The sequence below is a fragment of the Balaenoptera ricei genome, chromosome 16 (assembly GCF_028023285.1).
Source record: "Balaenoptera ricei isolate mBalRic1 chromosome 16, mBalRic1.hap2, whole genome shotgun sequence".
Classification (NCBI taxonomy): Eukaryota; Metazoa; Chordata; class Mammalia; order Artiodactyla; family Balaenopteridae; genus Balaenoptera; species Balaenoptera ricei.
In genome coordinates, this window is record NC_082654.1 from 37,913,161 (window position 1) to 37,930,000 (window position 16,840).

Sequence of the window (16,840 nt, forward strand, 5' to 3'; positions counted from 1 at the left end):
TATGGAGGAAATTATTTAACCACTAAAGGGCTTTAAAAAGGAAATACTTCCTAAGAGACCAAAGGAAGGATGAAAGATTTATAAACAGGTTACATTTAGCAATAGATAGAAGAAAAGAAAACAAAAACAAAAAGCAAGCCCCCACCAAAAAAAGAGATAACCAGAGATACCAAAAACATGATTTTAATTAAATAGTTTTACCTATATTTTCTATTTCCAAACATAAGAGGAAAACACCTTCCATCAATGGAAGCTCTTTAGGTAGTTCTGAGTATCTGTTTCAGCTTATAAATGTCTTTAGCTTACAACTATATAAATATTAATAGTATTTATTAACATTCACATTTAGTATAAACTTTCGAAAGTGTTTAAATGTAAAAGTAAGGAAGTGGTAGTGGGGAGAGGGGCTTGTTTGTCTAAGAAGCTACAGGAAATAACAAGAGCAATTCCTGAAACCTGATATGATTTCACTTTTGCTATGTATAAGCTGCCTTCGCATCAAGAGAGAACACATGGGGAGTTACTGAACATTTTGTGGCGGATGGAGCAAAATAAGAATCTACCTTATCAGCTTTGGTGGTGGACATGGGTTCATGCTATGCCGCAAAGCTACCTTCCGTAAGAGCAGTTAGTCTCTCCAAGCTAAGCTAGGTGTTTCCAAGGGCAGTCCCAGCTTTGTGTGAATCAGTTAAGTGTTTCTTAGGCAGTCCTTCCAAGTCTGGGGGTGCACAGGCCACCAAGACGCACATCAAGGAGCAAATGGAGAGGTGCCAATGATCTAGTAATTCTTTCCTGATCAAAATGTTTTGACACCTGAGAAAGAAGTGGATTATTTTGATCCAAAGTGACGAGCAAATATAAAATAGCCAAGCATTATAACTGAGTCTGCATTTTCTATGTGAATTCAAAATTGAAATATTTCACCATGAAATGCCAATAATCTATGCAAAGACCTTTGAGGTAGAACCTTATTAAATTCTACATTCAGATGTATGTGCAAGCTTTCCCTGAGTATGCTCCTCTCAAAGCGGTAAACAAAATTTACAAATATGGTAAAATCTCTAGAATTATCAGTGGAGCTGGGGAGGTAATTTAGAGGCAGTTGATTGTGACATGACAACAAAAGATCACATCTACTGATTTATGGAATGAGGTCAGCCTGTGGATAGGCATTTGTATTTACATATGTTAATTACATTCATACTTACAGAATCATATGTTAGATACTTGAACATGATCTCAAATCTTTTGTCCTTTGCATACGCTCTTTTTCGCGCACTTAACATGCCCCTGTATTTACTCTTAACTGTGTCCATCTTCCCAACTAGATTTTAAACATCCTTGAAGGCAGAATCATGAGATGCTCAAAGCCTGTAAACATATTAGCTCTACAAATCTAATAAATGAAAAAAGGAAAGACACCCAGTAAAAAAAAAAAAAGCCAAGCAATATTTACAGCTTGCAGCTACCCAGAACTTATTCAAACATTAATCTTTCTTTAGTATATTCTCAGAACTGAGTTAGTTGTTTTTCACTTTAAGCCAAGCTTTCATTTTCATTTTGCAAGTTTGCATTTTCATGTTCACTAGTAATGTCCTTCTGGACTATATCTTGAATTTTCTCTGCAAGAGCATGAAGTTTGGCTTTTCTGAGACTTTTAATCAAAGTGCAATATGCATCTTTCTTCCCATGACTTTGATACCAATTACGGAGCAGTTGGACCTTCTGTTCAGCTGTATCTTGGGGATTGTCGTGCTTGATCTCATCTATTTTAGTTTCCTCCATACCATTCTTCCGAACAAATTCTTTAACTTCAGTTATTTTCATTTGTTCAGCAATACTAATGATATGTTTTCCCAAGTCAACGTCTGAAAAATAGAGAATAGTCTCTGAAAATTTGTTTTTCTAAACAAAATTCCCACTTCTGAAAACCATGTTTATTTCTCCTCTTACAGTACTTAAGAATATGGGTAAGTCCTAGAGATCTAAAGAGCCAGTCAGGGAAAAACAAAAACAGAAACAACCTTGAGTTCTAATCCCAACTCCTCCCGTGTCCCCAGTAATTTGCTCTATTACCTGGGCAAGATACATAACATCTCTGTGCCTCCTTTTCTCATCTATAAAGTAAGAGGGCTGGAAAAGATCATCTCTAACGTCCTTATGGATTTGATGATCAATGACCGACACATCTAAAAGGCTGGCCAAGAGTTTATATGACCATCTTATCACTGACTCACAGGTCGAAGAACAGAACAGAATAGAATCATGAATGGTGTTACGGAACTAGGATACACCAATAATAACTGAGTCTACAATTCAGATTAGCCTCTGAGTCAATGTAGGCAGGAGTTCTATACTACACCTAACTGCTTGTGAAGGAAAATTAAGCCTTCAGAATACAGCATCTTATGTTACCTGAGTATTGGTTATACATTTAAACAAACTGCTTAATAAACCCTTTTTGGTGAGCAGGAAAAACTGGAACCTCAAGAAACGGCAAGACCCCACTATATGTTACTGAACTTCGCAAAATTATTTAACTCTAAAAGTAGCCTGTGACTCCTAAGGAAGCCATCTCGATGAAATAAAATGATAAAAGTCTTACCTGTGAAATTCAGTGGCATCATTTCCTGGGGAGAAAACAAAATGGAGGGAAGGAGAGAGATAAAATATATTTAGAATACTCTAAATGTAATAGAATACTCTAAATGTAATAAAATACTCTAAATGTATAAATTTAGACTAAGTGACTAAGGAGGATTCTTTCACCATTCAAATTTTTATTCCGAAAGTTTCCAGCCTAACCAGAAACTAGGGAATATTGGCTTTTTTTTTTTTTTACGGAGGCAAGGAACCTAAGTAATTTGTGGAATGTGCTGAGATTATTCTTTATATAGACTCATGAAAATAAACATAATAACCATAATCATTCTAAAATTTTCTTTACTGTAAGTATTCTAATTTTTGACACGACAACATAGTTTAAGTTGAAATGATTTTGTACCATATTGATTTAAAGAACCCTAAGCCCCACTGGCCCCAAATGAGAAAATCGTTATTCATCAAGTGAACTGGTTACTCTCCCCAGTGTATCTTTTGCTATATGTGTGTGTGTGTGTTTGTTTTTTTTTTGGCCGCTCTGTGCGTGGCTTGTGGGATCTCCGTTCCCCGACCAGGGATTGAACCCAGGCCACGGCAGTGAAAGCCACTAGGCTACCAGGGAACTCCCTCTTTTGCTATTTGAAATGCTTTGATTCCATGTTGTAATAAGATATGGTGACAGATAAGGTAACAAGTGTCTGGAGAAAGCTGAGATGTACCTTTATAATGGCTTTAAGTGTTATCTCTGTGCCTAGACTTGGATACTGAATCCCTGCTCTGGTAAAGGATGTCTCTCTGCATTTCTCTTCAGGATAATACCAACATGGGACATGGAAGCTTGGCCACATCCTTTTCTCAACTCCCTTTGTGTAAGTGAGAATTTATTAATAAGAATTAATTCTTGTTATTTGCATAGAAGCTTCTTATCAACTGGGCACCATATCTTAATTCATTTTTGATGCCCCTATAACCCATGCACACACAGGCATCATAAATGTTTGTTTTTAAAAAAGTAAAAGTAAAAAGCTGAATGACTACCTTCTCTATCTTTTTAAGAAAGCTGATGCATGTTTCAACACTTACAGTATTTGAGGCTATGGATTTCTGGTGACCATTCTTTCTATTCCTGCGCCGTCTTTTCACCTCTGAAAGATCCAAGAAATTTCTATCAGACTCATGTCTCAGCCTTGTAGGAAGCATGTGAGAATATACTCTCATACTAAGAGAAGTGTGAGAAGAAAGGAGAAACTCATTCATTGACATTTAAAGCAACCGAGCACCATAAGAGGCAGATTCGTCCTGATTTTGGAAATTCCATCCCACCGGGTCAAGTGGTCTAGAGATATGCCGCACCTTAGTGGAGCCATCCAGTTACCACACACTGGCCTAGCCTGAAGCTGGCTTTTGACTTATTGTACGGCCATCACCAGTCCCTCTCACTGGCTTGAAGCTGGGCACAGAAGACATAGGCTATGGAAAGTCGGCATCAGTTTGCCATGAAGTGGCATTTAATGCCCCAAAACTCAAGTACACACACTCACAAATAACTCAAATATATATACTCAATAAGTGTATGCCTTGAAGTCAGTATGAGGTGGAAGAAAGAAATCTAGAAGTCTCCAAGCACAATTTAAGTGTTTAAACATTGAGTTTATATTTTTAGTTGAACAATCTCTAATGGCAAGGCAATCTCTTTATCTTCAGCTGACCTGGAGAAACAGTGATTTGTTCCAACAGAAAAAGAAAAATTGGATGTTTCAGAGTTATTGAAAGTTGGCACCACCATGTGTTGTATGAATGATCTAAAGGGATTTTCCTAGAGTAATTATAAGTATATCCAATTTTGGTTTACATGCTGACTTTACTAAGTAACCCTCACATAAAAGGTATTGCCACAGTATTTTAAGTTAAGGTGGAGAAATAATCAAAAAGCATGGAGTCTGGACAAGGGAGAGGAGGCACAGACAGGGGTGAATTTATCAAGTGTCCCCTGCAATGCCTTCGCTCCTTGAATTCTCTTTGTGCATGGGATGATCTCAATGTAGACTGAAGGACTACTTCCGATTCTTGGCCAACTCAGCTACTGCCTAGATACAAATACCCTTGTTCATGGGGAGGATGGGAACACCCAATCAGTGCCCCAGAATGGTTGCTCAAAAACAGTAGCTGAGAGATAACATCATCTGTTCTTACCAGCTCTCAGGGGTGCATTTAGAAGCAGGAATTTAACACCATACCAGAGCTGCCTACCTGGTAGGAGCTTTCTTTCTCCTGGTAGGTAGGAGACAGGAGGGAATTCTTGTGAACAACTACTTCCCAAGTTACTTCAATCTACAGTCTGAACAAAGTAAGAACTTACCCCTGTATATTAGTGCAGATATTGGAATGAGGATCAGGAGGGCCCATAAACTGTGTAAGTTAGATCTGGATCCTGTAGATTGGAACACTGGACATGGTAAATGAAAGTAAGCAATTTTTAAGATTAAAACAAAGTACTCTCAAAGAATCAAAAGTTTTGGATTGGCTTTTCTTCATATTTTACAGTGGGGTTGGGAGAAAGGAGAATATAATCGTAAAAAGAAATAATTACCTTCTCTGCATTTGGTGTTGCTGGTTGGTGTGCATTTCTCAATGATTCCATGTTCACACCTAGAAAAAAATACAGAGGGAATTCAAAAACACTGGTGGACTGATTCCTTGATCATTTTCAATGACACACTATAAATCCAGGGCCATTTTATTCATTTTTGCATTTTTGGCAAACATATTCCCTCAAATATTTCTAAATTAGCAACTACACTGGTGCAAATTCATAACATAATTTGGTTATTTAGATGAAAAATATCCTGAAGAATGACTATGGTTTAAAATGCCTTGAGGTAAAAGAAGGTATTAAAACATCAACATATAAGAAAAAGGATGAAATAGACACAAAAATAAAGTTTAATTTGGTCATAAACTGTGCTCTTAAAATCATAAATTGCCAAAAGCAATTTCCAAACAGTCCCATAGAACAATAAAATGGCCAGACAATAGCCACTGCCCAGGCTGCTGCTTAGGGAGTCTACCTAGGTGGTCCTTAAAGGTTACCCATTTTAGCATCAAGTGGTGATTACAACACTCAAGAGGTTCCTGTGGGATTTTCTTCAGACAGCCAAACACTGACAAATTGTCTGAATTATAACCTGGCTCTGCCTATTACTTAACTAGGTGAGCTTGGGCAAGTCACTTAACCACCATGAGCCTGTTTTCTCATCAATAACAAGGAGATAATATTACTTGCCTCAAAGGGTTACTGTGAAAAGAAAATTAAATCAAGATTATGAAGTATTTAGAATTATTATTATTATTACCATTATTTTACTACATTAGTTCCCCTCCCAATCCCCACTTATACTGTCACCATGACCGTACTCTCAGACACTTAGGCTAGAAAGGAGAGTCTAGGTTAACTGCACATAATTTAACATTTTCTAGTAAATAAGAGACATAAGGCATCGCGTCCCTGCTTTTCAAGTCTACTAAGTGAACTCCTAAAAATTTCCCAAGGTGAATTACAAGTTTAAGGAGAGGCATATGAATATAATCCTAAATATTTATATTTATACAAAACAACATCTTACAAAGCGAAAGCTATTTTTACAACACATATTACCCAGTCTGATCTTCACAAAAATTAGGTTGATAAGACAAATGAATATTATCTGCATCCTATGAATGAGGAAACCGAAGCTCAGAGAGGTTAAGTGATTTGCTCAAAATCACCCAATTAATCAGAAGAAAAGTGAAATCTATAATCAGGTGTTCTATCTTTGGGTCAAAACCAAGCTCTTTTAGCATGAAAGACGGGTCATTCATGATCTGACCCTGGCTCCTTCTCAGTCTTTCCTACACTCCAGCCAGGTCGTCTGTTCTCCAGAGCTTCCTTTTATCTCTTTGCAGCGGCTGTTCCCCTGCCTGAAATGTCCTTTCCATCCGTGTACATCTGGTAAGGCTCTTTCTTTCCTTCAAGACTCAAGCCATGTGTCATATCTTTATCCATCTCCCCAGGCAGAGTTGAAAGCTTTTCCTATATAGTTCAACACCCTGAGTACAAGTCTCTTCTTGCCACGTGGTGTGAACACAATAACCACTGCTTTTCTTGACACCCTCTGCCTCTAGCCTTAGACCTTCAAAGCCTGGCCCGTGTCTGCTCATATCATTGGCTTGAGCAGCCAGCACAGTATCAAGCACATAGGAGGTGTTCAATAAATGTTTAGATATAGGATGTTTGGGTGAAGAAATGGTTATCTAGTTGCTTGGAGGCTTCCCTTTAGGAAAACATTCTCTCTCAAGATATACCTAGTGTTTTAACCAGAGAAAGACTAAAACTTACGTGGTACAAGGGTTACAGTGTTCGCACAGAGATACGTTACAAAAAAAGTTTGGTTTACATCTGCACTTGGTATTCTGGGTCCGGATACAGTTTTTTTCCACTTCTAGGCCTAGAAAACCAATTTGCAGACTATTAATTAGAGCAGCTAGTTATAACTGGACGATGAAAAGGATGGGCAGGAGCTGCATGGATTTTTGAGATCCAGCGCTTATGTTAGCAGTCACACCATCACACCTTTAGTAACACAACTAGTATTTAAATGCCAAATAGGCAACCCCAGGTTGAAAGAGTTGAAATCATTTAGCAGAGTTTTAAGTAGACAGACAATCCAGCAACCTAGACAACCCCACCTGTACTTAAATGGCTCCCTTTTTCTCATCTAGAGCCTGGCTACTCAAAGTATGGCTTATAGACCAGCAATATCAGCCTCACCCGGGAGCCTGTTAGAAATGCAGAATGTCAGGCCCTGCCCCAGACCTACTCAATCAGACCAATGCCAAAACCCTCACTTAGAGATTCTGATTTTATTGGTCTGAGACGGGACCTAGATGTTGGCATTTTTCAGAGCTTCCTGTTTGATTCTAATGTACAGCCAGGGTTGAGAAACATTGCTTTAGAGCCTAAATAGGGATAAGAAAAGCTTTACATCCAGAGAGTTCTTGATGTCTAACAAAACTGGGAATACTTCCGTTTTATTTTAATCTGAAGCCTCAAGATAGATTGGGATATCCATGAAAATTCAGGTCCCCAGTTGGAATTATCAGGACAAACCAGATCCCCAAAGAAGGGGGAGGAACCCACCCACCTCTTGGGTTTCTCTGTCCTTGTATCTGCAGGCGTCTGAGCTCTTTCTGGCTAAGAACAAAAGCCATTATACAAGCATAAATCAAAGCAGGAAAAAAAAAGTCCCCGCAATTTTGATTGGAGCTGATGGACCCTGTTCACCATGTTTACATTTAGTCGTTCTCCTACATCTGGGAGAATTGCCTAGACTTGACTCATAAATGTCACTCAGTACCTGGTCCTGCTTCACCCCAGCCAGGCCCATCCTGTCCCTCCTGTATGCTGACATAGTGCCAGAATAGGTCCCAATTTCAGACTGTATTATACATGGTGCTACATGCAGTACCATGATTGGTCCCTTTCGATTGTTTTTTAAGACACTTACCATGTTCTCCATCACAAACTCTACATCTTCTGCAGTTATAAGAATGATGGTGCTTGTCTGTGTACTCCTCTCCCTCTGCACAGAGCACACATTCTGGTTCACCTCCATCGATTTTGCAATCATCATTTTTCCGTTTGCCTGCCCAAGAAAAAAACCAGAGCAAGTGTTTAAATGCAAGGTAGTCATGCAACAGCAAGGGAAGTCTGCAGGGATGACAATAAAATAGGAGTGGAGGGGCTAAGCTAATGAAATATAAATATAGTAGGGGAGAAAGTTGCTGTAAAAATCGTGGCAAGAGACGGAATTTCTCCCAAGACAAAAGCTAAAAGAGTCACTGAGGAATATGCCTACAGAAATAGGATGATTAAAAATAGGAGCATATAAAACAGAGGTTAGAATGACCAAAAGCACTGGAAGAGACGCCTTTACCAACTTTGGGGGGAGGAGGAAAGAAGGTTGCTAGGTATATATTCATGGTAGAGATGGCTGCCGCTGGCCACTTGAGGTTACCTAATTAATTCTCCTTTCTCTGACTTATTTTACTTTCCAAAGTCCACAAATCCTGACAAGGACAGTATTGTTTAAGGAAGAGAACATTTGAAGTTCTAAAGACTTTGGTCAAATATTTAATAGCAACAATATCTTTAACAAAGTGCTTAATCTGGGACATCCCTGGTGGTCCAGTGGTTGAGAATCCACCTTCCAGTGCAGGGGATGCGGGTTCGATCCCTGGTCAGGGAACTAAGATCCCACATGCAGTAGGGCAACTAAGCCTGCATGCCACAACTACTGAGCCTGAGCACTACAACTAGAGAGCCTGCATGCCGCAACTACAGAGCCCTTGCGCTGCAACTACTGAGCCCATGTGCCACAACTAGAGAGAAGTCAGTGCACTGCAACAAAAGATCCCACGTGCCTCAACTAAGACCCGACGCAGCCAAATAAAACAAAACAAACCAAAAAAAGTGCTTAATCTCTCTAAGCCTAATTTCTTCATGCATATGATGGAGATAATCATACTTCTCTTGCATGGCTAACATTACTGCACAGGACCTGCCTAGTAAGTGCTCACAGTTCCCTTTTCACTCCCCTTTCTTTCTATTCCTTTGCCGTTAAGGGACAGAATACATTATGATGTGCAGGCATGAACGTATTTACAACAAAATTTATTACCAGGTTTGCTATCTTAATACGCAAAAGTTTAAATCATATTCGCATTTACTTTTATTTACTTTAAAAATAAAATGAGTCATTGGATTTCTATTAGTAAGCATTATACAACAATGCCTTCTGGAAAATTCATTTATTTAAGAAGTGTTTATTAAATACCTATCGTGTGCCAGACACTTTCTAGGAGCTGGAGATACTGCAGGAAATAAGACAAAGCCTGGTCTTCAAAGGCTTCACATTCTCAAGGTAGAAGCAGGCAATGCACAAATAAATACAAGACGGCAAGTGGTGATAAGTGCTGTGGGGAAAGCTAGTTTAGGGCAAGGGAATAGAGAATGAAGACGAAAGAGATAGAAAATATAAAGGGAAATCTAAGAGAAAAGCCTGACTAGTGACTGTAATTATTATGTTATAACTAATTAAAAAGAATAGGCAAAATCTAATCTGTCCCCCTCGCATGTACAGCAAAAATAATTTACGCTCTTTCCCCAGGTACATGACTTTCTTAATAACCTCATAGCATTCTTTTTTTTTAATTTTTGCCTTTTAAAAGAAAATTTATTGTAACATTTCAGACAATTACTTTACGTGACTGTTCAGAAAATATTCTCATTTTAGATCCCATGACAACAACAAAAAAAGATTAGTAGAACAACAACAAAAAAGATTAGTATACAGAGAAGGTGAAAGAAGGAACATTGGAGATCTATATTAAATTTGAAAAGAAAATTCCTCAGTAACAGTAGCTCCTTGCCATTCATGAGAAATATGTTATAAAACCAACACAAATACTCAGTTTCACTTATTCCAGTACAGCATGTAGTTTCCATCCAGAAGAATGCAAGTAAAATGTATGTGCACCCATCAGACCCATAACAATTCTTATAATGGTAATAATAAACGATAATATCAACCCTTATTAAGCCAAGGACTCTGCTAAACACTATTAACATATTTCCATTTAATGTTCACAAATAATCATACATGGTCAGAACTATTATTATGTCCATTTTACAGTTAAGGAACCAGACTCAAAGAAGTCAAGTAACTTGCCCAAGGACATGAAGCTTGTTAATAGCTAGGAGGACCAACCATCCCTGTTTGCCCAGGATGTGGGACTTTTAGTGCTAAAATTGGGGACGTCTCAGGCAAACCAAAATATGTTGGTCATCCTCTAAGTGTCAGATGGAGGATTTGAAAGCAGGGTCTGATGCCAGAACTTGAGCTATTAAACACTATTCAATATCTGCTTGGTAAAGATTTCAGCTACCATGTTACAAACTAAGACAAAACTTTTGAAGTGTTACCACAGCTGGTAAAGTGTAGGAGTTTACATTCCACGACTGGAAGCTCCCTGAGGTCAGGGGCTCTGTTTCTCTGCCTTCATCTCACAGTCCCCGTGGTTTGTCTGCTGCACTGGAGAATGTGTGCCCTGGGACATGGTCCTTCACTTGCTTTGCCTTTTCCTTTTTAACACTGTCCCATAACTCTCTCTCTGAAGTCAAAGCTTCCCCATTTGCCTTCCTGGGATCACTCTAGGGAGGAATTATTTACTTGGTATGCCCACTCTGGATGCCAAAAACCTAACTGCAAATGGTGATTAGTACACAGTTCAACACATTACAATGTCTTTACGTTTTCCCTAATTTAGGACTTTGAAAAGGATTAGTCAATGTGGCAGAGATCCCTGATTGTCACCCAATATCCATTTTCCCTTCTCCCATAGGAACAGGATATTTACCAGGGGACATGGCTGCCCTGAGTCAAGACTACATCTCCCAGCCTCCTTTGCATGGCCATGTGACTAAGTCCCAGCCAATGGGATGTTAGCAGAAGTGTCCAGTAGTACCTTCCAGGATGTTTCCCAGAGCTGGTGTGCAGTTTAAGTCTAAAGTTTAATCTGCCGTATGTGCATGAACAGCAAAAATAATGTATGCTGTCTCTCCTAGGAACATGACTTTCTTAATGATTTCATAGCATTCTTTTTGATAAAATAAAATACTACATAAACAAATTATGAAATTTAAACATATACAATATTTTAGTAAACAAAGGCAATGATAGGTCATTAGAAAAAAAAATACATTGTGGAAACTCAGAACCAAATTTAAATACAGTGCATAAGGGTTCTGTACCATTGCAGCAGTATGTTTAAGAAAACCAAGCCAAAGTACAACTTTAATTGCTTGTCAGTGGGATTATACTGCTTTCTAAATGAATTGGCCTCTTTAATGAATTACCTTGCAGAATGTGCCTGGCACAATGCCTACAGCATGACAGGGATACAATATCACAAGTTCTTTCTTTCCTCCAATGTATACAACCTAAATTTATCAAAATATTAAAAAAGTAGTTGTTTTCTTGAAAATAATATTTTAAAATATATTTGTTTCTGAGTATAATAGTACATGTGCTCATTGTAGAAAATTTGGAAAATTTAGGAAAATGTAAAAAGCACCTATACATCAACCGCTCTGAGATACTGTTTTCATTTTGGTGCATTCCTATGCATATAAATACACACATATATACATGTGAGTATATGTGTGTGTGTGTACATATATATGTATGTGTGTGCATACATTATATATATATATATATATATATATATATATATATATATATATATATATATATATGTGCATGCAGTGTACCATAGTATCCTTCTTATTGGATATGGTGATGTGATGAGGACTTTTTTGATTAAAAATGTCAGTTCACATAAGGGATCATTGAGAAAAATACTGTCAATATTTCAATTTATAAAATGTAACTATATAATTATTTGCCACTCTTGTGATGTAGAAACAAGTTATTAGAATTCCACAGTCTTTCTCACTTAAGTCACATCCAAAATGCATCGCCTATGATTTCCCTTTTCTTTTTTGGGGGGCAAAATCCGACTTCATCTTTATTTTATTTATCTATTTATTTTTGGCTGCACTGGGTCTTAGTTGCAGCACATGGGATCTTCGTTGCAGTGCACAGGCTCTGTAGTTTGCAGCACACGGGCTATCTAGTTGAGGTGTGTGGGCTCAGTAGTTGCGGCACGCGGGCTTAGTTGCCCCGTGGCATGTGGGATCTTAATTCCCCGACCAGGGATCGAACCTGAGTCCCCTGCATTGGAAGGCGGATTCTTAACCACTGGACTACCAGGGAAGTCCCTGATTTCCTTTCTCCCTTTCTTTCTTTCTTTTCTCCTCCTTCTTTCTTTTCTTTCTTCCTTTCTTTTTGATGGAAAGAAAACTTAAAGACACCAATAATCTGTATGAAAGGCTTTAACATTTTTGTGATTTTTCCATGTATTTTGCTTCCACTTAATTCATTAACATTTTTTTCAGTAACCCAACTTTACTGAAATTCTCCAAAGCATTCAAAATAATTTTCATAGAAATAAAATCTGTTTTTTCTGTGTATTCATATATTGGTTTATGTAATATTAAATTAAATTACATATTAATATCACAACACCAATGAGCATAAACAAATTTGGAAGCAATCTGAATATTGATAAGCTTAAAATTAAAAAAAAAAAGGAATAGAAGTGGAAAGAGTGTTTAGTATATATTGGACACCATCCAGGATCTTTTAGAGATGGAGCAGAGGGAATTAGTTAATCCAGCCAGCAGATCAGTTAGAAATCTCTTAAGGGAATTTATATACATTGAGGCTTATATCAGAAATATATCAGAAAACATGACTTTGATTGATACATAATATTCCAGTCTCTGAATACTCCAAAATTTACTTAATCTTACATCATTGGGTATCATAGTGAAATGTCATGCATACAATATTTTCTTTTATTTTTGACTATTTTCTTAAGACATTTTTCTATAAACCTATTACTGTAACAGTGTATTTTCAAATTTTTGATCCACATAGCCAAATTTCCTTCTTAAAAGGTTTTTTAACAATTTACATTCCAAGAATGACATATGAGAGTTATCTCACAAGCAAACTCACCAGGACTGAGATCACTTCTAACATGAAAATAAAACAAAGCAAAACAAACAAACAAAAAGCAAACAAAGTCCTTAACAGTTTGATATTCAAAGCTTATTATGTTCATTTTAATTTGCATTTTAGGTTTTAAAAATAGGAGTAAAGGTCTCAATTCACAGGAAAAATAGATGGTGTTTAGCAAGTTACGAAAAAGCCAGAAAGCCGTTCTTCATTCTCATTTGGAGAAGAGTAAATGTGAATACGCTTAAATATAAATGGGTTGGATTATGAGAGATTTTCCATAAGGGTTATTAAAACCTGGAGAGAAGGCCAAGAAGGACTGTTAAAATCTTTTTATAAACAGGGCCCGTGCCTGTTTAGCAGCTAGAGTGCTGGAGACCTGGAAAGCCAAACATGAAACTTACCACCGTCCTTTATGGTTCTATTAATCTATCGCATATGCCCACGTGTTGTTTTCCTTTATCTTCCTGTTTTCCTTCACAATGCAACTGGGAGATCCATATCTGTATAAAATAGTAGTCAACTCTACTCCATGTTGAAAAAAAAAGTCTGCCCAATTGCATTTTGCTTAGCTTCCAATTTGCTACTGTTTGAAGGATTTCCAATCTGAAATCGGTTTTCATTTCAAAAATACTGATTTTAAAAAATGGTTGGTTTTTGTCCATTGCTTTCCTAGCTTATCTAGTTATTCGGTTGTAAAAGGCAAATGTATCTTGCAGACTTCAGTGCTAGGACAAACAGCTTTCTCAGGGACTTTCTGATCGAAGGGAAGTGTCTAGACATCTCTTAAGGATAGAAGTCCCTTGCCTTCAGAGCTCCACAATTATTATGATATATTCTAACCAGTTCTGATGTGCTAAGTTTTAATATCCACAAATTAGTCTGCTTTTGCTATTGAAAAATGGAGCTAAATAAATAAATCCTCTCATTTCTGAGGTACATGTCATTGATAAATTATATTTACTTATTCTCGCATCAAACCAGTGTGATAAAGATGACATAAGCTGGTCTTCGGAAAATAATGGCATATTTTTTTTCCTTCCCAGTCAGGCCATAATGCAGGAGAACTAAACGCTGTGAAAACACTCTCTTCATTATTATGATATGCTACTCCTCACCCTGATTTTCATTCTGATCGCTAGATTTTTTTTGTATAACATACCAGGAGGACACGGCTGACAACAAAATTTGTGCTCACGATGCAGGCCTTCAACGCAGCTCTCCTTTTTAGTAATATTCTTACTCGGTTTCAGCATCTCAGAGTTGCTATCAGCCACATGGGCATTATCACCTTTAGACAATGGTCCAGCAATGGAGGTAAATATCTGTAAAAGAAAAACATGAAGAGAATTTTACTGACTTCTGAACTAAGCAACTTGGTAAATAGGTGTAAGCCGCCCCAAATGGCTGTATTTTATTTGCCATGCACAGGCAAAATCAACGTGCGTTCCATCCTTCCACTGACTCGTCTCCAAAAAAGGAGCAGATCTATTGCATGACAGTCCAGACCTCGGGTTCTCCAAACTACCCAAGAAACAGCATCACGGATGGTAGGAGCCACAGCTCTGGGCTCAAAAGTCACGGCTCCCACTCATCAGCCCTATGACTGAGGGAAAAGTCACTTAAATTCTCCAAGTCTCTGTTTTGTTATCTATAAGGTGGAAATAATCTCTTCTTCATAGGTTTGTTGTGATGATTAAATAAAATAATGCACTTCAAGTTCTTAGCACAATTCCTCACACATAATAAATAGGTGCCTGGTAAGCAGTATTATTATTATTATTATTATAAAGTTCCAGTGAGGGACAACATAGCAGAGTAGGAAAAAACATGAAATTCCAAAACGACTGTGGTTTGAATCCCAGCTCTGCTGCCAACACTGACTTTGGGCAAGTTAAAGGGCCTCAATGATCCTCAGTTTCCTGATCTGTAAGTGACAGCAGTACTTTCTGCCTTGAAGGGTTATTGTGAGGATAAAAAGTGATAATTTCTCCCAAACCTGGTACTTAGCTTACAGCATGTTCTGTTTTTTCCTTTTTTATATATAGCAATAGAATCTACAGTTTTGATGAACTCCTTCCTGGTTATCTAACCATACAATAAATCCAACAGGATTTTCTTCACTTTTATTCAGGAAAAATGAACTTCTCTTAATAGAGAACCAATCTTTAATTTATTATTTGTTCCTTTTTTTCTGGAGACAAAACCTATAGGTCCAAGTGACATTGTGTCAAATTTATCTTAGTTAGGCTTGAGTTCCTTAGAAAAATGAGCCTCTAAAATGTATGGAAACATTTTGGGGTAATGTCTGTTTGATTCCTTTCTCAGGTTTTCTAAACATTTATTGTTTGTCTCTCTAAACACAAATACAAATAATTTTTCATCTTATGGGAATATGTAAATTCATTGCTAAGCATCAAAAATTTTTAAACTACTGGTTCTGAGGATTTTTTCCTCAAGGTCATTTTTCATAGTTTTCATGGCATACTTTTTTTTTTCTACTTTATGGCATCTTCTGGGTCAAGGGAACTAAATATTCTTCGTGTATAAATCACTGCCACAGGAGTCCATACATCTTCGCTTTTAGCCCTTCCCCCTTTGTCACCAAAGCCTGCATCCCTTCTAAGTCACAAGATACCATGGGACCTCCAAGGAAGGAAGGACGAAGGAGATGCGGTTGCCATCTTTTCCTCCTGGGATGGATGTATTGATGTATTTTAAAATGCATTTCTAACATCCAGACTCCAGGAGGGAAAATCACACCAAAATGTCAAGAAAATACCTGACTTATCCAGGGTCACTCATGAGCAAAAGGTAGAGAGCTAGGACTTGTCTAAGTCTCCTCACTCTTATTACAGTGTTTTATCCCCTACACCCAACTCACCATAAAATATAGCTTACTTTCTCTATATGAATAATTCTATGTAAAGAATAATTGGAAATGGTAAACAGATCAGAGGAATTATGCCTAAATATACTGGCTTCACTATCAAACCACTGCCTTTTCAACCCAAGAGACATTTCACTAGCACCTTCTGTGTGCCGGGTTCTGTGAACACAGAGACAACTAACATTGATCATAATCGAAAATGAATGTTAAGTTTCCAAAAGCAGATTTGCACATGGGCATATTATTTGTAATGTATTAATCACTGGGGGATTTTTTAACGTTATATTTGCATGACTCTTACTTTTTAAAACACATTTGAATCTATGATCTTCTTCTGAAGCAGCTTTGAACAAGAAGTATTTATTAGTATCAATTTCTCTTTTCAAGATGACAGTTCCCCACTTCTTACCTCTTCTACAGAAGGTCATCCTGTCATCCTGTTAATATTAGTCCCTCTTCTAGATCAGAGCATCAATAGTTAATGAGCAGTAACTGAATTGGGCACTTTAGGAAATAATAATGTGATTGAAATCACACCAAAGGGTTAACTGCTAAGATGGGAAGGGCTTTCAAAGGAAAGTCATTCACCTTTTAGGATCCTTATTCTATAACAAACTTTGTTCTATTTGACAGTCAGAAATTAAATATACTAACCATGTAACATTCCAGA

The 16,840-nt window shown here is 37.5% G+C and overlaps 1 protein-coding gene across 3 annotated transcripts in view; it reads right to left on the reverse strand.

Annotated features, from left to right (window-relative positions):
* Positions 1 to 210: 210 nt before the first annotated feature.
* Positions 211 to 16,840, reverse strand: part of FAS (Fas cell surface death receptor) — a 27,359-nt gene continuing 10,729 nt past the window's right edge. For 2 of the 3 annotated variants that reach the window (XM_059901047.1, XM_059901049.1), the window contains exons 2-9: positions 14,443 to 14,605; positions 8,145 to 8,282; positions 6,977 to 7,085; positions 5,192 to 5,250; positions 4,961 to 5,047; positions 3,685 to 3,746; positions 2,606 to 2,630; positions 211 to 1,868 (exon numbers count right to left, since the gene is read on the reverse strand). In XM_059901047.1, coding sequence (XP_059757030.1) covers positions 1,537 to 1,868; positions 2,606 to 2,630; positions 3,685 to 3,746; positions 4,961 to 5,047; positions 5,192 to 5,250; positions 6,977 to 7,085; positions 8,145 to 8,282; positions 14,443 to 14,605 — 975 coding nt within the window. In that variant the 3' untranslated portion in view covers positions 211 to 1,536. The remainder of the gene's footprint in view (positions 1,869 to 2,605; positions 2,631 to 3,684; positions 3,747 to 4,960; positions 5,048 to 5,191; positions 5,251 to 6,976; positions 7,086 to 8,144; positions 8,283 to 14,442; positions 14,606 to 16,840) is intronic. The other variant, XM_059901048.1, reaches the window with a different exon arrangement.